General features: G+C 38.2%; 1 protein-coding gene across 1 annotated transcript; it reads left to right on the top strand.

The window, feature by feature from the left end:
• The first annotated feature begins 9 nt into the window (after positions 1-9).
• On the top strand, positions 10-21919 carry LOC118417324 (nuclear export mediator factor NEMF-like). The gene is given in 36 exon segments (XM_035822856.1): positions 10-230; positions 664-732; positions 1349-1451; positions 1847-1972; positions 2336-2481; positions 3126-3193; positions 3458-3547; positions 3688-3761; positions 4137-4204; positions 5907-5982; positions 6300-6488; positions 7023-7183; positions 7632-7766; positions 7915-7978; positions 8440-8509; positions 8512-8527; positions 9145-9248; positions 9609-9671; positions 10360-10472; positions 10881-10938; positions 11079-11137; positions 11495-11584; positions 12471-12730; positions 13151-13267; positions 13991-14078; positions 14557-14600; positions 15655-15790; positions 16264-16314; positions 16864-16941; positions 17485-17587; positions 17914-18003; positions 18631-18713; positions 19388-19491; positions 19915-19958; positions 20284-20363; positions 20871-21919. Coding segments are annotated over 36 exon segments (3363 nt in total). The 5' UTR covers positions 10-171; the 3' UTR covers positions 20955-21919.
• Positions 21920-22651: the final 732 nt, after the last annotated feature.

Genomic DNA, 22651 nt, shown 5'->3' with positions numbered 1-22651 from the left:
CAAATGCAATGGGAATGTGGGAAAGGACACCCCTATTCTTCGAATAGAATTTCCCTGCTAGCCAAGATGGCGGACTAAGTTTGTTATTTTGGATGCGTATCTAAAATTCGGTCGTCAATTTGGTCCTTTTGTGACTATCGATCGTTATCAAATAAGACGTGAGTATCAGAAATGAAGGGTAGATTCAGCACTGTTGATCTGAGGGCCATCCTCACCGAAATCAAGGACAGGTAAGCCACCACGTTCTCTGACGTATGGATGAAGTATCCGCCCCCCTCCCCTCTCTATCTTTATTTTACTTCCTTACTGCGCCGACCAAATAACTGTTAGTATGTCATATTGGCGTTGTTTTGTAAATGTTGGGCTAAACCTCTGTACAAACGTTCGAACTGCTTCATACTTAAGGACGTCCATTTTTTATAGTCTTGCCAAGGACCTGCCAATCATGTCACATATGCATGTGAATTTTAACCTTTGACCTTACCACTTTTGTGTAACCTATATTCTTTTACTTTGTATATATCCTCACTTACCGTATTTTCTCAACATAGATACTGATTCAGAGTAACTGTAATTCAATGGTAGATGTCATCAAGAAAACTGGTATAAGAATGATTCTGCAATGTCACTGATATGGAAACAATCCTCATGTTTCACTTTCAGTGTTTTGGGCATGAGGGTGGCCAATGTCTATGACATCGACAACAAGACTTATCTCATCAAGCTGGTCAAGTAAGATTAAGTTCTTCCCATTTCGATATATTTCTGCTACGATTATGAATAATATTGACATGGGCATGTTTTTTTGCAGCAGTATCAAGCAATGGATAGTGAGTGAGTGTGTTTCATCAGATTGAATTGTTTACACTGTAAATTTCAAACAAACTTTCATCAATGAGGTTCAATACCAGTCACATGTTTAACTGCTGAGGTTTTGCTTATGCTGTCCATAAGGACAAAAGAACCTCAGCAGCTATTTATTTGAGTCTTTTGATGTCATCTGCACCATATGTTGGTTTGCAATTACCTGCCAATAATATGGACACCATGGGATTCAAATCAGAATTACTATGATGAAAATGAAAAGCCTGTATAATAGGTTTTGATACCAGGTTTAGTACATACATGTACCTCCTTGCTGAACCTCTGTGCAGCCAAGGAGGTCTTTGGTGCAGCTGTGTGCTGCAAAACCAGTCTGGGTACCATCCTACATTCATATTTCTTCCGGGGTGGCAGCGAGTACAAGGAGCCCTGGTAGAAATAGGATGGTTGCCCAGGCTACTTTGACACTTTCTGTTCCATACCATCAGAATATATACGAATAATATGACATTTTCTTCTTGAACAGAACTGATGAGAAGAAGATGCTGTTGCTTGAGTCAGGCACGCGGCTCTATGCCACTTCTTTTGACTGGCCCAAGAACATGATGCCCTCTGGCTTCAGCATGAAGGTGAGCTGTTATTTCTTAATCTGTATAGTTAACTTAACTAAACAACATAATCTTCTGTTGAGGAAGTAATAGATGTCTTAGCAAGCCATTCTATTCCACTCATTGCCATGCCCAGGCTCACAAGTTTGAATGAAGTCAGAGGCCTTGTTGATATAATATGGACAAAGGTCATTATATATACACAATTCAGAAGTTGCTCATTCAAGTGACTGGGCACTTTTGAAAGAGTATGCTATCTTAGAAATTTTGAATGTTTTCTAAACTTATCCAATATCTTATTACCTGGGTATCTAACCTTCTTTGATGTGTCACTGCGTGTGATTTAACATGCAATCTTCTCTCCCAATGGTATGGTGATGTTGAAAGGTGTTTTGTATGGGTTGATACTGTTTCAGCTGCGTAAACACCTGCGGACAAGGCGTCTCATCAGCATTCAGCAGCTGGGGTCGGACAGGATTGTAGACATGCAGTTTGGAGAGAACGAGGCAGCGTACCACCTTATTGTGGAACTTTATGATAGGGTAGGTAAAGTGAAATGCTAATTGGAGTACTATAGCTATACTTATATGTGTACATAAATATAGCTACACATAGTATGTGTAGCTAATGATAGTAGTGCAATGCAGCCCACACACTCCTATGTACGTTGTGTTCATTTATATACTGGCTTTTCGTCCCCTTCCAAATTGACGAACGCAACCCCTCAGACCTTGCCCGAGCGGGGCTTTAAACATGCATATACTGAGGAGAACACAATAAATTGATTCTTTTGTAATTTTTGGGGACACTTAGAAATTAGTATTTGATCATTTGTCAAGATATAAATTGCACAAATGAATTTCAATTGCAGAAAGGAAAGAAAAAAGTTTTTTGTGTATTTCCAGGGCAACCTGATCCTGACAGACTATGAGTACACCATCCTGAACCTGCTGAGGACCAGGACAGAAGGAGACGATGTCAGGTTTGCCGTCCGGGAAAAGTACCCCCTGGAACTGGCTCGCCCCCCTCAGCCTCTCATCAGCTTAGAAAAGTAAGAACAGAGATCAATGAAGTGTATCCATTGTAGTGTATCCATTTTCTTAATCACCTGTAAGGCTCTCCTATAGATTGATGGATTGGTAAATATCAGTCATATGTATGTACATGACGTACAGGGATTTTCTGTTGATAATCTGGTCCAATGTTGCATGTATTGGTTATCAACTGTTAATGAGTGTGCCTATTATTATGACTATGTTATAGGGCTACATTGTGCAAAAGAGCTTAGAAAAGTAAGAACAGAGTTTAACAAAGAATTGTAGTGTATCCATTTTTTAAATCACCTATAAGGCCCTCCTGTATCTTGATGGATTGGTAAATGTCAGTTATATGAAGGATAAGGAGTTAAAAGGCTGTACACATACAAGTCTTGCCGATCTGCCCAAGGAGAGGGAAGCATAAGGAGAAAGTCTCAACATGAACTATATTATAGTAAATGTCCATCATGGGTAAGGTAAGAAAGTGAAATGCATCACTGCTCTATATATGCGCAATACTTTATATATAACAACCAGGTTTGCTTTTAAAAGATATAGCATTCTGTGCATCTGTAGAATTTCTTGTTGTACATATGTAAAGTAAGATGTTCTTTATGATGAGAAGTTCTAATGACTGAACATCATCTGTGTTTTGCAGCCTAAGAGAAGTGATGGTTGAGGCAAAGTCTGGAGATGCCCTGAAGCGCATCCTGAATTCCAAACTAGGTATAATGATTTGACCTGTCCTTAATATACTACTTGTTATTGATTTGTAGTGCTCAAACTGTAATCTGATGTAAAATGTGATTCTGACCAACATTTTATAGCTCACTTGTATAAAACTACTTTCATAAGCAGGTAATGATGTACATGTATCTGGCAAAAGGTATATTGGAGACCTCCAAACAGCAGAATACTCCCAATGGCATACTAATTACTATGTTTATGTACACCATGTTTTGTGTCTAACTGCTGTTGTTCTATTTTCAGTGTACGGTCCTGCAGTCCTGGACCATTGTCTGTTGAATGCAGGATTTCCTGAAGGTGCCAAGGTGGGGAGAGACTTCGATGTCTCGCAAGGTCAGTCAAATGAGTATTAAAGATAGTCTGCTGCTTTTTTTCTTGTTCTTCTTCCTGGAAGTATGCATACAACTGATATACCAACCTGATGCTACTGTTAATGGAAGTTTGTGTCATGACATTGTTTTGTTTTTCTACAGACCTGCCACAGCTCATGGCAGCCTTGGTGGAAGCTGAGAAGTTTTTGGAGGCGTCAGGTTCACAGCCATGTCAGGTACAAGTGGTGACCGTCTTCTTATGGATGTGGGTTCTTGAATTTACCTGGGCTGTGATTATGTTCCAATCGGATGTTCTGGACTGGTTGATATTTTGCACAGGCCTCTACTCATGTTGCAATGGCTTTCAAAGAATAATTTGAACTCTTCTGTGTGAAGCCCTAACATTAGATCAAATGCAAACATTTAGCTGTTGGTGTTTTGAGGACACCACACTTTCTTAACATTTTGCATTGAAATGTGTGTTTTCCCAGGCTAGACATAGACATAGAAATATGTATGTACATGACGCACAGGGCTTTTCTGTTGATAATCTGGGCCAATGTTGCATGTATTGGTTATTGTTAATAAGTGTGCCTATTACTATGTTATAGGGCTACATTGTGCAAAAGAGAGAGAAGAAACCAAAACAAGACGGAGGCCCTGCTGAAGAGTTGTTAACGTAAGTAACTATACAACATAGCTAACATAGAGATACACTACATGATATCAGTATGACAACTTTCCAAAGAAAGTGAGCACATAGTCAAACACATGTTTATGATCATCTATATCATATTGATATAAACATAAAGGCAAGTCAATCACTACACTGGCCTAAGATCTCCAAACTTTATCCAGTTGTAGAGATTGATTTGCCTTTAGATATTGTTTACTGTAAGTCTCTTTATTTCCGGGGTGTTTTTAGATTCGCGGTATTCGCGGAGACCTTCGTGCCGCGAATCTACTTCTCCGCGGATGTGTTTGGTGCAAATGTGCCCCCCTCCCCAAATTCACGGCCGACCTCGAGATACTAGTAAGATAAAAGCAAGGAGTGATGCAAAAACAACACACATGCGATCATGTAAACGATATCAAAATTTTATTCAAAGTATACATATGTACACAAGTAATGCCTGGCTTCAATAATTTAGTTACTTCTTACAAAGAACAGTAAAGGAAAACAAAATCGGCCGCATACCGCGTGCCGAAAAAAAAAAATTTACGAGGCCACGCGCAGCATAATTTCTCGTAACATCGGATCACTTTGAAGTTCTATTCCAGCGTTCTCTTCCATAACTTCGGTTTACACTCCATCATATTCGTACTGAAATATACTTAGTAGCTGCCGTTGACCACTGTTTGATTCACAGAATTCGAAAATGCAAAGCTACAAAGTTGTCTGAAACCTCGATCGCCATAATCCTTTGTTCTTGACGAGCTTGGCTTGGAATCAAGACGCCGAGAAAAAGACAAAAAAATCATGCCTACAGTTTCTATAAAATGTTCACTCTGTGCTCCAGTTGTCAACCAACCTGTATTTGACCTTTTTATTCCTGAATCGATGTTTGCACTTCCATAGAAAGGCTCTTTTAAACAACCAAAAACCGACGCTTCTACAAGCTTGTTGTGACTAGCTTGGGATTTCCAAAGCAGCATGGGCGAACACTTTTTTAAAAGAAGATACAAACACCTTTACTTGTCAAATGAATAAAGTATAAAATCACACACTCCTTAAATATATGTCCTTTATAATCATACAACATATGTGATAAATAGTTGTGCATTTTTTTATGGTTAAATTAGAGCACAATTGCACTGCTGGAAGCATTTTCACCCATACTGTAATCGACTGTCCCGATGACCCTACATGACCTCCAAGGCGTCATCTTGCCAATCCGTGCCGCCGTCAGAACTAAACACAAACTTGCCAATTTCTCCTTGATTTCTCGCTAATTAACATTGTCTCAACATTTTCGAGATTTTCCTGACCATGCAAAAGTGAAATACTATCGAAAATGATTAATATTGCCTTACGGACTGTCGGTAAATTCGCCGAAAAAAAATAGTTCAACCCACGTGTTATTACGCGTAAACTTGCGCTAGCGCTAAGTACTCGGTCGCGAACTCTTTTTCCCACACATCGTCCACCGCGAATCTGAAGACAGCGCGGATTGGTCATTTGACCGAAACCGCGGATTTTAGGCGCCGCGGATCTAAAGAGACTTACAGTACCTGAACATCTTACCTTCATAACCATATTTTTTTACCTTCATAACCATATCCTATTTGAAACAGGTATACTTTCTAAACTTTGATTATTTTAGCTGAGCCTATGACATCTATACTTGATTGAAGTTGTCTCATACCTTTGCTTCATATAGGTATGCTGAGTTTCATCCCTTCCAGTTCAAACAACATGAGAAAAGCCCCTGTGTAGAATTCCCTTCATTTAACAAGGTAAGAATTCTCTCTTGCAAAATATAGTCAGTGTGCATGTTCACATCATATCAAAATGTAGGTGCAGTTTCTTTCCATAACAGGGCATTTCATCTTTTTTTATTTTTATGTTCTGTATTTCTGCCACAATCAAGTCCCCTCACACACTGTAATTCCCTTAGTTTTCGTTTAGATCTAGACTTATTCTGTCTTCCATAGTCAATGAAAATCTGAAGTCTGCTATGATTTTTGTGTGAAGCACATTCCAGGTTTACATAACACTTGTTTATCAAAACCTTAGCAAAAGAAAGAAAGAAACAATTTTTTCTTCTCTCCAGGCGGTGGACGAGTTTTTCTCTCAGCTGGAGTCCCAGCGGCTGGACCTGAAGGCCCTGCAGCAGGAGAAGGTCGCCATCAAGAAACTGGAGAATGTCAAGAAGGATCATGAGCGCCGCCTGGAGACCCTGCAGAAAGTGCAGGATGAGGACAAACATAAAGCTCAGTTGATTGAGCTGAACTTAGATTTGGTGAGAGCATCGAAGTATAAAAAAATGAGTCTATTCCAAGAATTATACATATCATAGAGCTAGTAGAACTTGTCACCAAGGACAATAGTGATATCCTCACAAGATAGCTTCAAACAATACCTTGAGCTAGATTTGCAAAACCAAAACTAACATGTGATAGGTCATAACCAGCTGTCATTGGGTGCATGCAAAGCAGATGTTTTTATGCTTATGGGTATTCTCATCTGACGATGGAATTACAGAACTCTGATACTAATTCCTCTGATTTTTATGAATACATTATTAAATGTAAGATACAATTTTTAAAAAATCTTCGAAAGTTTTATATTCCTACAGGCCATCTCCACAATAGAACAATTAATACTGAGATTTGAGATATGTTCCCATGATGTTCAGACAGTTACTTTTTGTTCTGAATTCCTTAAGTGCTTGACACATCTAGTTGCCTTATTTTGTCACATGTGTAAAAGCAATTGGTTAAAGACAGAAAAAAGCTCTCATAACAAAATGTTTTTATACCTCACACAAATGTAGGTGGACAAGGCCATCCTGGTAGTTCGCAGTGCCATAGCTAACCAAATTGACTGGACAGAGATTTGGGACATTGTGAAGGAGGCACAGGCACAGGGGGACCCTGTAGCCTCCACCATCAAGTCACTCAAGCTGGACAGTAACCACATCACTCTGGTCCTCAGGTAGGTCTTCATGAGGGGTGGAAAGTGTTAGACTTCTGATGTCTTTACAGTATGGACCATGAAGATTACTTTCTACAATATTATTAAAGTTAGATATTATTAGACTTAGTTTGTACAATATGAATTAGATCATCTTTTAAGGCCAAGTGGCACCTAGCTATAGGTCAGCAAGTTTCCTTGCTGTTTCTATAGCATGGTATATTTTTACAGGTCACTAAGGGGTTGCTATGCCTTCCCCTTTAATGTGCTTGACGTAGCTGCCTCAAACACAGGACCCACATTTTACATCCTTTCCAAAAGATGGGTGCTGCCCTTCCCAGGATTTACCATTTAATTAGAACACTGTGAGGTGACTACCAGTTAAGCTACAAGTTAATAACAAGGACATGCCATCCAGCAATTGTTCTGTTTTTAAGAGAGGAGACATGACATTGTGTTCTTGTCACAGGAACCCGTTCTCTGGTTATGAGTCTGACAGTGAGGGGGATGATGACAAGGCAGGGGTAGGGAGGGAAGCATCCAGTGACCGGCCCATGAAGATTGACATTGACCTGGCCCTGTCAGCATATGCAAATGCCAAGAAGTAAGTATATGTCACATGTTCAGACACTAATACAAACCTTTTTGTATGTGCTAGCTAGTAAAAAGAGAGAAGAATGATCTATGCACAATACCATTGTTCTACATCATCATTGCTGCTTTGAAATGATGATCGATTGTTTTTTCTTTAGATACTATGATCAAAAGAGACATGCTGCAAAGAAGGAACAGAAAACAATAGATGCCTCTGAGAAGGTAAGGTGCCTAATTCCTGACAGTTTTCTATACTTACGATAAATGACGTTAAGTAGTACATGCACAATATTAATCTTTGTTCCAACACAAAGGTACATAGATCAAATTTTCAACGACCACTGTTGCCTTCTTCAGGATTAATACCCATGATCAATCACTTCAGAACGTAAAGTCACAGCAGTAACAGATGTGATTTTATGTTCTAAAGTGATTGGTTATCAGTATTGTTCCTGAAGAAGGCGACAGTAGTCATTGAAAATTTGATCCGTGTATACCTTTGTGTTGGAAGAAAAGTTAGCACTGTAATATGATTACTACCGACACAGAGGAGCTTCCATAATAATTGCAGTAGAGATGTTCATATTACGTTTTTAGAATTGATTGCCTAAAAGATTGTGCAGTCAGAAAATGTCCTCTGCAAAACTCAACACAAAATTACTCCATCGTGTGTGTATCTTCAGGCAGTGAAGAATGCAGAAAGAAAGACAAAGGAAACGCTGAAGGACGTGTCCACAGTAACCAAAATAAACAAGGCAGAAAAACATACTGGTGAGTACAGTACAACCAAATATGTTTGTTTTGTACGGATTACTGTAAAATTATTTAATAAGGGACTTAATTTTGCTGAAAAGAGGAAATGATTCTGAAGTTTTTGCTGTTTTATTTTAATTGTCGAAACAATATTGTAGTACAGTACAGTTGTAATGCATGTTCACAGTGTCATGAATTTGTGGTGGAAAGGTAACGGCAAATACTTTGAAGATAAAACAACCACGGACGTTTCTTTATTAGATAACATCAAGTTCTAAAATGGTAAACATTCACTCATACTACTAACACTATTTTCTTTTGTTTCTATCGTTTTTTGTTTGTACCTCTCTTTGAGTTTTGGTTTATTGTAGACCTGAGCAGTTTCATTTACAATAACATATAGCTGATGTGATATGATATGATATTATATGATATGATATGATATGATATGATATGATATGATATGATATGATATATAATATGATGTGATGTGATGTAATATGACATGACATGACATGACATGATATGGGCAAAATCACAAAGTAGACATGCAGTAATTACAGAGAATAAACTATGGTTGACAAAAACTACATGGTTAGATATAAGAAAATATGATAACATACCAACATTTGCAGGTTTGAGAAGTTCCTGTGGTTCATCACCTCTGAGAACTACCTGGTGATCGCCGGGCGGGACTCCCAGCAGAACGAACTCATCGTCAAGAGACATCTTAAGCCAGGTGGGGCACCTGTGGTGATCTCCAAACAGATGTGGGGTCTGACTCAGTGATTCATGCATGTTTTTGAGGCTTTTTATACTTCTTTCTGGTGACCCACACTTCTATGTCTTCACCTTCACCCCAAGGAGACAAACGTAGACCCCTAGAAAGACATAAAAAATCTTGAACATTGCCAATGAAATATTCAAGCAGATGTTGTTGGGTCTGGCTCAGTATACTGTACATGTATTCAAGACTTTTGTGTTATCCACGTTTTTCCTACATACCTACGTACCTATATCCTGGGGTGATCATGTCTTAAATCAAGAGATTTTGAGGAAATGAGTTGAACGTTTTGGCTTGTACTGTTCCCTGTTGCAGGTGACCTGTATGTACATGCTGACCTGCATGGGGCCACCAGCTGTGTCATTCAGAACCACTCAAGTAAGGGCTCGACAAAGCTTGTACATGTAACATCTACATCTACTCTCATAATTCCACTGGACACCATTATATCACGACACGTGAGAAAAAAATGCATCAGTACCAATGCAGTCATCCTGAGGTATACACACTTCAGACATCTAGGTATTCAAGACATTCTCTCAATTTTGACAGTGTTTTTTATGTGGCATCCAGTGGAAGTAGGAGATACCTTTAGTGCTGAATTAATCTGTAGTGCTACCAAGAAAGTTGAGAATGCTGTGTTCTTATACACCTTACAAGTCATTTATTTTGTAAGATCTTACAATGATGATGTCTTCGATGATCATCATTTCTTACAAACAAGTTGTTGGTTGCATACCTTGACTCATCTCATGGAAGTCAGCCAACCACACCAACAACAGTAATACAAACTGCCCCGTCTTGATACCATAGTATATCTGCTTGTCAGGAGATGCTGCAGTGTATTGAGCACTTCATTAACAGTAATGCATAATACATTTACTAATATATACATCAACAAAAACATTGTGGATGAGTAGTCACCGTAGACAGGATTTTTAGTGCTTGTGTCAATGCAAAAAATTATCACCAACAAGTGGTTCCAAATCCAGGTGATCATCATGTAGAGGTGGTCACTTGAACGGGTTTGACTGTATAAAGATCTGAGAGTGCTGTGCCCTCCCAGGTAACTCAGTGCCACCCAAGAGTCTGAACGAGGCTGGGACCTTTGCCATCTGCCACAGCGCAGCCTGGGATGCCAAGGTGGTGACGAGTGCCTGGTACGTGCACCATGACCAGGTATGTAAAACCTTTGAATTTCATTCTGTGTGTTGTGTTGACACAAAAATGTCATTTTGTCCCTGCAGTCCTTGATAAAGGTATGCTTCTTTGACACTGTTACGTAATGCGTTGGTGTCTTTTGGTCTGAACATACATGTATAGTCCTTTGTCTTTGTTTTGGACTTTAGAAGATACAGTACATATTTTCCCCCTTTAACAGCCATCCTAGGGACTACAGGCAAACTTGAATTGTAGACTTTGGAAAAGGAATGAATGTATCATTATGTTTTTTGTTATGTTGTTAACATACTCAGAGTAATTAACACCCAAAAATGCCTTCTCACCCTACCTGAATTGTCATCTGGATTGAAATTAAAATATATAACAAGCTTGCTTGATTATCATTGTGTCACTTTGTCTCTTCAGGTCTCTAAGACTGCCCCAACTGGAGAATATCTGACCACAGGAAGCTTCATGATCAGGGGTTAGTAACATTAGAAAATTTGTACAGCTTATACTACAACTCTTATCATGTTCCATAGCTTACATGATGTGTAATGCTTTTGCTGATATGTAAACTGCACACATTTTGTGGAAGATTTAACAGAATCTCATTCTCAACAGGCAAGAAGAATTACCTACCCCCCTCCCACCTCATCCTTGGCTTTGGATTCATTTTTAAGGTGAGCTATATAATTTATGAATTTCTGGAAATTTTATTAGCTTTGTTGCACTGTTTTTTCATTCCTTAACTCTACATGTAATAAGAGCTAAAACGGATCATAAAGATTGCCTTTACAAGTCACTCTCTCCTTTGCTGTGCAATTAGCTTTGATATCACTTTGTTAATATGCATTTTTGTCATGTATGCCACTTACATTTTCACCATGACAAAGTACTATTATATAATAGTAGATATAGATTATGATATTACTCCTACCAACTTGTATATGGTTGTAGACATATCTTTGTTTGTAACATGTACTTAGCCTAGTTGGGCAAAAATTGTACATTCATTCATTATCTTGTGTTCTCTCCAGGTCGATGACTCCTGCATCTGGAGACACAAAGATGAGAGGAAAGTTCGCATCGCAGAGGAAGACGAGGAATCAGTGGCAGACTCACAAGCAGTTAGTACTGAGAAATCAATTCAAGTTTGCAGTAGGACGGGAAAGAAGGTGTTCGTGGTGTTTGCAGTTTCCAGTAGAAACAGCTGTTACAGTAGTAGCACAATGCAAGACAGAGTACATGTTTGCAGTGTGATGAACCTGACTAATCTTAAATCCACCACTGACAAATATTCACAGTTTTAGCTATAGATATGGATCTATATTTGCTCAATGGGCAGCAGTTGCTACATGTGAATGCCAGGTCTCTTTCCTCCTCTTCGTAAATGCAGGAGAGGGCAAAAGAGACTTGGCATTTATGGTAGGTTTAGATGCTAGCTAGGGAACCTGTGCAAGCAGGAGTCGAGGTGCAAAATCTTGCAGATGTAGATTTACCAGCCAAATTTATATGAGGATGTATGATAAGAAATGACAACTCTAGGATCAACTGTAAACTTCTTTAAAGATAGAATGTCAAAGACTGTACAACCCCATATGTACAAGTCACTTTCAGAAAATACACTGCCAAGGTGAGGTTGATCAATTCCCAACTTGTGTCCAATGAAGTGAGGCACTTTAGACCAAAGTCCAGGATTAAGTCACTCTGGAGAGGTGATTAAAGACCCAAAACAACCAGTGACCCCAGCAGGGCTGTCTACAGCTTTTTTATGTCCCTCATTTTTGGGAGTCTGTGTTGTTGATTTCTGTTGTTAAATTTGTTAAGTTAAGCTTAAAGAAATACATTTTCATCAATTTTGTTCCTGAAGTTTAGATTTTTTAAATTGGGACCAATTGGTCTTAACATCCCTCCGTCTGGACACCAGATTCCTTGCTTATGATGTGTACATGTACTTGAAGTACCTTAGAGTGTATTATAAAATTGCAACAACTTCCTGTTGTAAATCCCCAGACTGAAGGTGACCCTGAGGTAGAGGTACAAGATGACCTTAAAAGCAGCAGCAGTGGCACAGAATCTGGGGATGAGGCAGCCCCAGAGAAAGATGGTACAAACTCTGGGAACAAGGTGGCTCCAGAGGCCACTGGGGAACAAGGTACAGTCACTGTACAAGTAGTAGAGGAAGAGACAAAGAAAACCAAGGAAGAGGAGGAGGAAGAAGAGAGTCTGTTCCCTGATACAGGCCTGACCTTCCAACATGTTGGTGGTGGAAAGTAAGTTATGCCATATACAAATAGGGTATAATTGTTTGTTTATCACTGTTCCATTCTATACTGGTTTGTACTCGTACTTGAAGTTCTTGTGTTTATGTTGGATATATCTTGCATGTTGTCATGATGAATGTAACTGTTGAATGTTATCTATTATTGCCTTGTTTTTGTTCATTTTGTTTGAATGGTATTATGTTCTTCTACTTCTTGTTCATGTTTTTGTTTCTTTTGTTTTCTTTTTTGTTTGTTTGTTTGTTTGTTTTGTTTTCCACTCAGCAACAGGGTTAGCCTCAACGCATGTCTTCGAGACAAACAAAAGGAAATTGAATTTGTTCAATTTCTAGTAGCTTTTTACTGGACATATGACTGACAAATTCATTTTATTTTTGATATAAAAACACTTGGGTCTGTGTCACTGAGAAGTGCTGAAGAGTCCATAAATGGAATTAATGATTTGGAAGGCTCAAAAGTGGAGGAGGAGAGAGACGATGTGACAGAGGAGGTCAAGGAACAAAATGGAAACATGGCAAATGGGGAAAGGTAGAGAGAAAGAGCAGCAAAAAAGCTCAACAAGCCCAAATCTGAATAATCACCATTTTGCTGATTTGAAATACTTTACTTATTATCAATTTGCCAGCATTGTGAGATCTAAGTTCAAGGAATGAATCAAGACACAATGTAAAATGGGCGATGAATAAGTAAATAGAGCATCTTTTGATGGAAATAAAAAAAAAAAACAATTTGTTTTGCTTCTAAATGATGGTTACAGAAAATGCAGTGAATCTTTGATCCTAGTGAATTCAGGCTTTTCTTGTTGATAGCCTTTGGACATGACTTTTCAGCAAAAGATTCAATGGAAGTGGAAAAAAATTGCATGTCTTTTTCTGATTTTATGTATCAAAAACTGGTATAATGATGCAGGGATGCTGTTATCTATCAATCTATCAAAAATTTTAACAGCAAATTCCTCTCAATGATATTCCAGTGATTAGAAAAAGATAAAATTGTGACTAAAAAACTACCTAATGCCTTTTTATGTTAAAACCAATTCTTGCAGACTAAAAGCTTGACATTTGTCCTGAATATCCTGCTTGTCCAAATGATGATCCAATGACTATACCAGGTACAAAGTATCAGACAGATTTGATATGTTGCCAGTGAGCAACACACCTTAATTCTGTATTCAATCATAACTTCTACATGTCAGAAATACAGCTTTTATGTTAGAATCTTACACAAGTCTCTGTGTATCTTCACTGACAGATTTGAGCTGCACAGAGCCCCCAGTGAGACAACAGAAGATGACACAAAGATATACCTGGGTGATGATGAGATGTTAGATCTTAACCAGGTAAACTGGCTTGTAGTCTCTAACAGCCTCTGTTCTGCCATTTGGCAAAATACATGTACTAGGTTGAATAGAATTTGCCCGAATAGTTATTTGATAGACCATACCATTTACTACCAATGGTTGACTGAATCATCCATCTACTTAGTATCTCTATTTTGGGCTAATTTCTACAACATTTCTTTTAATTAGACAGGGAATTCTGGAGCATGCCTGCAATATAATTTTGAATGTTTCATACATGTAATATACAAGGGCAGAATAATTGAGTTTCAGGGCTGTTGTAGGTGTAAGATTTGATAGCCATGTATGCAGTATTAGTTTCACATAAGGTGTGTGGTTACAGCATGTGGTTACCACACTGTGTACGTGACTAGTACTGACAAGTTTATGAACTTTCATTTTTGTATCAAGCCTTTTACTGATACATTGAATTGTTCAGAATTTCTAACCTTTTTGATGCACTGTTCTTTTTTTCCAGATAACTGGCAATCCTCGTCACCATCTTTCTGCAAAACAAAGAAAGTATGTTTCTATGTCAGTGTGTCACCAGCTTAAAAAGCTAGCCTGTAGTTGTAATATTTGATCTATGAAAGTATGGTTACTTTGAGGGAACAGTTTAGAAGATTTGGAAGGCAGCACAGAAAATCGTATGGGCATGGAGAAAGACATCCACAAACTCTCAAGCTTTGCAAATGTTGAATTTTCTGTTCAGTTGTGTTTTGAATTAGTGGCATAACTTGGCCTTGTTGTTTGGGTAGTTAACTCAGAATTTTGAGGTTCTGTAGCTGGTTCTGATGCTGTGCCCTTGCAAAAGGCACTGAAGAATTTTCCCACTCTTCCTAGATGAACACTAAGGTTTCACTTGGGGCGCCCTCTGAAATGGGACGTATATAAGCAGAGGCCCCATGCTTGACGTCAGCCACTCTTCAAGCACATTAAAGAATCCATTACACTTATGAATAAGAGCAAAGGGCCATGCTGGCGTGATGGTGTGACTGTTTTAGACCTTACAGTCTAGTCTGTTGTAAAGTCTGGAAAAGGGATAGAGTCACATCTTATGTCTAGGGCTGTGTACCTAAATACCCGTACCTGTACCGTACCTAAAATATTGTTTAGGTACAGGTCCGGACCTAAACATCTGAGTACCTGTACCTGTACCTAAACAATCTGAATCACTATTAAACACTACTTTTTAAGTCTGCTGGTCAAGTAAATCCCGAATCAACAATGACAATGGTGATAATCTTGCAGTTGAAACTTAACAAAACTTGCAAAGAAATTGTTTTGAGATTCAAATATGTAATTGCCCATACAAAGACGACAATCTATCACTAGAAAATGACAGTTAGCTACATGTTTAACTTACATATATTTGGTTGAACTTTTTTAGGTACAGGTGCAGGTCTGGACCTGTACCTAAACCCGTGTACCTGTACTTGTACCTGTACCTGTACCTGAAAATTTGGTTAGGTACACAGCCCTACTTATGTCAATAGATAAAAAAAATGTGGTAAATCTCAATAGACACTGTTGCAGAATCTGGTAGCTGACACGTTCTGTCCTTGCTGCTGCACAGAGAGTTGCGACGTAAGAAGAAGCAGACCCCCCACGGAGATGACGAAAGCGAGGATACGCAGTACTTTGCTGACAGGTCTGGACAGGAGGAGAACCAGGCACCACACGGACAGCAGGAAAGGTCCATGGATAATGTGGTAAGATGGATGAACGCTTCAACAACAAAAAATGGTTGAGTGCACACCCCAGTTCTTCTGTGACAGGTGCCAATTGTAGAGGTTGAAGGTAGAGGTTGAAGAAACAAGTCTTTTTAAGTTAGTTTTTCTTGTAGTTGAGGCATGTCCTTCACCACACAGTCTTTTTTGTTTCTAGACAATTCTCGTGAGAAGACAGTCACTAGACTTACATTGTACAGACTGATATAACGTCCTTAATTGTACAGACTCCAATAATATTATTGAAACCAGTGATACATTTGTAGACTAAGCTGGGAAGTTAAAATAAGGCTGCTTTGGCTGAACCTCCTTCAAGGTTGAGTTCATTAGAGCATACTGATAGTTTTGAAATATATACATGTGACAGAAAGGAATGTTAAGCATTTTGCATGTGAGTTTTAACTTTTATCTTTTCAATAGACCTAACATTCCATGAATTTTCTGTTATTCCCCAGGAGCAAAAGAACTCACAGTCACAGGAAATTCAGCCCAAGAGGGGACAAAAGGTAAGGAACATATTTTAGTAGACATTGATGGTTAGCAACCCATCATTACATCGACTTACCATTCTCAGTCAATATTCAGCAAAGAGCGCCACATCTATCCCCATTCAACAGATTGTGATATATAAGTTGTAATTCATCAGTGGTTTGTGCAGTGAGAATGGCATACATGTAAGTAAATAGCTAAAAGGGAGTCATGGCCAAGCCACAATACAATGTCGCTAGAGCAGAGTCAGTTTACAGATGTGCTCCTCATGGCAGAGACTGTCATTCTGATATAAGACTCTTTAGCCGTAGTCAAAGCTGCATTGTTGATGTGAAGTTGGATTCTACTATCATGATGGTCAATATTGATTGAAGGCAGCCGGCAAGCGCTACGTGAAAAAGCATCATGTTTCACCTCAGTTGAGAATGACTGCTTTACCTTTCATATGTATTATTATTTTCTTATTATTTTATGCCTTAAGCTATTGACATGTTCATTTATAAAAATGGGTTATCCAATTTGCCCTAAAAAGTTCTTAGACTGGTTAATCGTTAATGTTTATCCAGGCTAAACAAAAGAAGATGAGGAAGAAGTACAAGGATCAGGATGAGGAGGAGAGACAGATGAGGATGGAACTTCTCAGGGTGAGATTGACATAATGTGCTATCATATTGTACTTAATCATTGTGTATTGCTAGCCTGGAATCTATGCTATTCGATATGCGGTTTGCTCCAGCAATCACCTCCACGCAAAAGAGTATGTTCCTTTGTAAATGATAAATCCTTACCCTCCTGCAATAGATTTGGGCATGAATATTCCTCAGAAGCTAATACATGTCACATTGTAAGATCAACGGCATTCAGAGGTGCTTCTGCTAAGAATTAATCTCTGTAAGGTTGATTTTAATGAATAAAGAAAGAAGAAAAGAAAGAATTACAAAGTACTGTAGCTGGGATTAAACTTCCCAATGTCTTTTCAAGCCTCGTCACCAGAATGTGCATACTCATTGAATTCAGTCCTGGTCACATTCTTGAGTGCTATGCATGTTTGCTGCAAACAGAAGAGAGTTATTTGAAGACTTATCATGCCATTGACCTGTGTGTTTTTGGTTTGCTATGTGATTGGACAGTCTTACACTGTGCATGTAGCTATTAATAAAATGTGTGTTTTGGTACTTGTACTACAGTCTGAAGGCAATCCTGACAAGGATGATAAGAAGAAGAAAGGAAAGAAAAACAAACAGAAGGAACAACAGCAGAGACCACAGTCTGCACAGCAAAGAAAACAAGGTGGGGGAGCTTCTCATTTGAACACATTCTGCAAGTAGCTTCAGAATCTGTTTCACCATGATTTTAATCACTCTCTGTGTGATGTGTTGTAAGTTGGTGCCACCAACCTAACATCACACTCTACAGTGCTGCAGATGCTTATAGTTACTGTGTGTGATCATGATATGCCACTATAAGGCCTATTGTAGTCTTGGATATTTAAGTAACGTTGTGATGCCTGTACAAGCCATCACACAGTGTAGATAATGACAGTATTGCTGATACTAATCATCTCTAATGTTCAACAAACCTGATTTTCTTCAATGTATGCAATTGCTTTTCTATAGGAAAGGGAGGTCAGGCTTCACATGCATTCAAGGACTCTATGGTCATTCATGAAGATGATGCCACTGTGCCAATACAAGCCCATGTACAAGGTATGGTTTCTCAGTTCGGTTGTTCAAGAAATGGAGCAAACTGGAATGCTAACTGCTACACACTGTTGCATTCCAGTGTCAAAATAACTACAGGATGTTACTTGTAATATGTACCATTTCTTATTTCATTTTGATTATGAGTGACTATCGAGTGACTAGTATATCAGGATTAACATTGTACAATCTATTTGCCTTTTGCTAACTTGCCTTAATATTTGTCAATTCTTGCTGTATTACCCTTTATTTGATTTGATATTGTTGTTGAATACTGTTATGTTGCATGTATGTATGGCGTTTTCCCCCAGGATCTTTGGAAAATGCCTGCAGGTGACATGTTCCCCTGGATGAATAAATATAAACAAACAAACAAACAAACATATACTTTTCAGATACCTAGACTGCCCATACCATCAAACCTGTACAAGTGACCACCTCTACATAAAGACCTACATGTATGTCACCACAGGTGGCCCCTTATATAATTGTTACCCTTGACTCAAACATTAAGAATTCTATCTATTGTGACCACTTGTGCCAGATTTTACAGTCCCCTGATTGGACTTCTTGAGCAGGTTCTACTGTAATGAAAAGTGGACTCATGTTCTCTATGATTTATGCATAATGCAGAGGGAGAAGTTGCCAAGGAAGAGCCAGAGTCAGACGAGGAGAAAGATGCTGTCCTGGCTGGGGAGAACATCAAGCTAGTGGAGGTTTTGTTTGTTTGTTTGTTTGTTTTAGTCTTTCTTTCAGGTACTCATATATTGTAGTAATTCACCTTCTCACCACTGGGGTAGTCCTTTAGCAACAAGTTTGCATTAATCAGGAGGCTAGGCAGCTGGAAGAAGATTAACAGACTATACATGTACATGGTAAACCACAAAAAGTCCAGTCACAAACCCTGTTCTTGATGCTAGTTACACTACTAAGAAGGGCTGCTTAAAATATACATGTAGCAGCTGAACATTTAATCAGTCTATCATGGAGTCAAGTACTGACCTTGGTATAACATCAAGAATTCTGTTTGATTGATTTACTCATTAAATAGGATTGATTGTACCGCAATTTGTCTTCTGTTATCCATCATGTATTTTTAATGTATACTATGTTAAACTGTGTTCTCATTCTATGCAAGGAGGTTGTATAGGGATATATAACCTCCTTGTTCTATGTAATTGCTCCATATTTGTTTTTGAGGAGAGGGCTATATTTATCATCAATATATTATCATATACATGTATATCATATATGATATTACAATTATATTTATCATTATCATGTTTTAAACATTTAGCTTATTGGTTCATTCTCAATGAATAGACATGAATTAAATGACATAGAAATTAAGAGTTACTAGGTCTAGATGATATCATATCCCTGTCCGCAGGCCTCGTCAGTTCTGGACACGCTGACCGGCTGTCCGCACCCTGAGGACATCCTACTCTTCGCCATTCCAGTGTGCGCTCCATACTCCGCCATGAACAACTTCAAGTGAGAGGCTACATTTTGTCCTATACTTTTGTGATGTATAAGAAGAGAGCTGTATCTAACGTACAGATATAGACTATGTTTGACACTTCATACAATCAAATTCACATTTTTCATACACTTTGATCACAAAATCAAGCTGTTCTTACAATTATTTTGTTATTACACAGAATGAAAAGCTGAAACACACATAATAGTGGAAGTCCTAATCAAACAAACCACACTACACCAAATTACATGTATACTATGCATGTGTAACAGATCCTGCAATATCTTCTTTTTTCCTGATATGAACATAGCACAGGGGAAAGATGTACACCAAAGGTTTGTTCACATATATATATGGTTGCTTAAAACTTGCGAGTAATACTTGTAAAGCGTTCTTTTTGAAAAAAAAAATGAATGGATGCATTTGTGTTTGAACAGGTACAAGGTCAAGTTGGTTCCTGGTTCTAACAAGAAAGGAAAAGGTAAGCATGGATGTAAGACAGACAACTGAGCTATAATTATAGTTGTGACATCATCCATCAGTAACCCTGCTTTATGTTAATCACCTTACTGTCATTACAGTCAATTTTATCAGTGATGTTAATTGAACAAAATGAATATGTTAGTTTTATATTTCAATGAGGTCTTTGAGGGGGAAAGGATTATTGTAGCAGGAAGCTTAGGGCTTCCAATTCCACAAATTGTAGACAAATCTTGACTGTAGACTTTGTGTACCAGTATAACTGCATACATTGGGGTATGATATGGATAATAAACTTTGTGTTTTAAAATTTTGTCCTTTCACAGTGGCAAAGACAGCACTGGGCATGTTCACATATTCTAAGGAAGCTAGTTCTATGGAGAAGGACCTCTTCAAAAGTGTCAAGGTATGTCAACAGCCCTTAGTGTCAGGGGCTCTGAGCTCAGGGCTTTACATTTTTTTCCCATTCCAATCATTGTTTGGAAGTCTATGTTGTTGGTTTTCCTTGTTAAATTTGTCTTATGCATATGAAAACCTTTTTTCAACAATTGTACATATATGTACTGAAGTTTTGATGTCTGAGATGGATGGGGTGAAATTTTTGTCCATCCGAACTAGCAAAATTTCCATCTCAGGATGGAGGGACATCCTAGACAGCCCTGAGCTAATGGTGTGTTCACTCTAGGGATGTCTCACTGAAGCTGTGACATGTTGGTGACCTCTCTGCGGCAAATTGACAATTAAAAAAGTGCTCAACAAACACTATTAAAGCTCTTTTACGCTTTATGTGTTTAAAGCTTCCATACTCTTTCCTAAGCGCAACTGTAACCACATGCAACTGGCGAACACTCAACTCATGTGGCTATTTCAATAGTCTGACTTTAAATTTGCTTTATTTTTCTCGGCCATGCAGGATGCAGACTTGTCCCGGGGCATCCCTGGGAAAGTGAAGATGTCAGCTGCCAACCTGAACCAGCTCAAACAGAAGAAGAGATGACGGCATACTGTAAATCTTTAAACTTCTGCAGTGGGCTTATTTGGGTGGTGAATTCATGACACCGCAGATTCATTCACAGTATTATCAGAACCACCAGGAGAAAACATCTTTCAGGAGAAAAAGTGCTTTGGTAACAAGGAACTGCAAGTTTTTTCTTGCAAAAAGCTGCAACAAGTCGTGAACTTATTGTAATTCATATCAATAAGAGATGAGGAAGGTTGCTACAAAGGTGAAATTCTTTGACAAATGAATATGATAAATGATCTATTAAGTCAGAATTTTTTTATGTAAGTCAGTCTTGTTATAAGTCAAGTTTCAAACAACAGGGAAAAACGCTAAACAAGAATGTCAGGAAGCTACCCTGTATCAGGAAGCTACCCGTAATATTATTCCACTCATCACAACTTCTTTCCTGACAGTGCATTTGCCAACACTTACTGGTGTAAGGTACATTAATCTCAGAACAATACATGTCAAATGTATGCTAATGTATACTGCATACTCTAGTCTACGTTTATGGATTCAAATTAAGTTAAACACAATTAGACAGGTGTGCATCTGAATAGTTTTCAGTCACATCTATGACAATACAAGGAATTTGGTAGCTATGTTATACATGTGTATGTTCAAAAATCTGTTGTCAAACATAGCACTAAATAGTATTAAAGACTGGAGGAATGAAATAGCCCCAAACATGTATCAATAGTTCCACACAATTATTATATGCTTAGCCTGCAGATATTTTCACAAAAGAAGATTACAAATAAAGGCTCCTGTGCCATCGAATCATTCACTGAAGTTACTACATTTACTCTTTCGTCCCATATTCTCGAAAAAGTCTCTTCTACAATAAGTCAATCTTAAAAGAAATCTCAGGTTTGAAAGACAATATAGAATTAAAATACAGCTATCAAAATAGGATGCATATTCACACTTGCTTTACAAAATCTCATTCAAAATCTAGCTAGTTCCCAAAAACTATAAGTCTATGAATATATCATTCTTGATTGGTTCTATATCATTATAACATCACAAAGCAGATTGAAATGCAAAGCTAAGCTGGTAATTAGCCCTTGATTTCATACAGTATTATCATTAGAGGACAGTTAGGCTAACTTGGAGTTTTGCAGACAGAATTATACATGCATTTGGTAAACTTATGGACACAACAAGAAACTTATCATATCTGGCACATAGTGTAAGTGTGATATTTGTCCAGGGTAGGTAATACTAATTTCTGGTAGAATAACTCATAACATAAATGGCTTTGGTACCCACTTTTGCTAATACTGAAAATCAAGCATTTCAACTTTTGTTTAGAGGGTGTCTGACCATTGCTCTTTTCCTTCTTTTGGGCAGATACCATACCACTGTGCCATTGTAACTTCCCAGAACAATATTATTCATCATTTCAAGTCCACTTTTTCGTTTGTAACATTGTTGATTTATTTTTATAACCAATCAAAGAGGGATGACATCATTTATAAAGTTACATTTGTATACGCTTAACATTCAAGTGAAATGGAGTTTACTCATTTGCATGAAAAATTTTCTAAAAACACCTAATCAGGGCTCGAAATTAACATAGTCCCATAGTCCCGGGGCACCAAAAAATTTAGTCCGGGAACACTAAAAATCACTTTGGGACCTTTCTTGGGACGGTAGAAAAATGATCAATATCAGAATGTAAACCAATC

The sequence above is a fragment of the Branchiostoma floridae genome, chromosome 1, assembly GCF_000003815.2.
Source record: "Branchiostoma floridae strain S238N-H82 chromosome 1, Bfl_VNyyK, whole genome shotgun sequence".
NCBI lineage: Eukaryota > Metazoa > Chordata > Leptocardii > Amphioxiformes > Branchiostomatidae > Branchiostoma > Branchiostoma floridae.
This window is presented reverse-complemented; position numbering and strand designations above follow the sequence as displayed.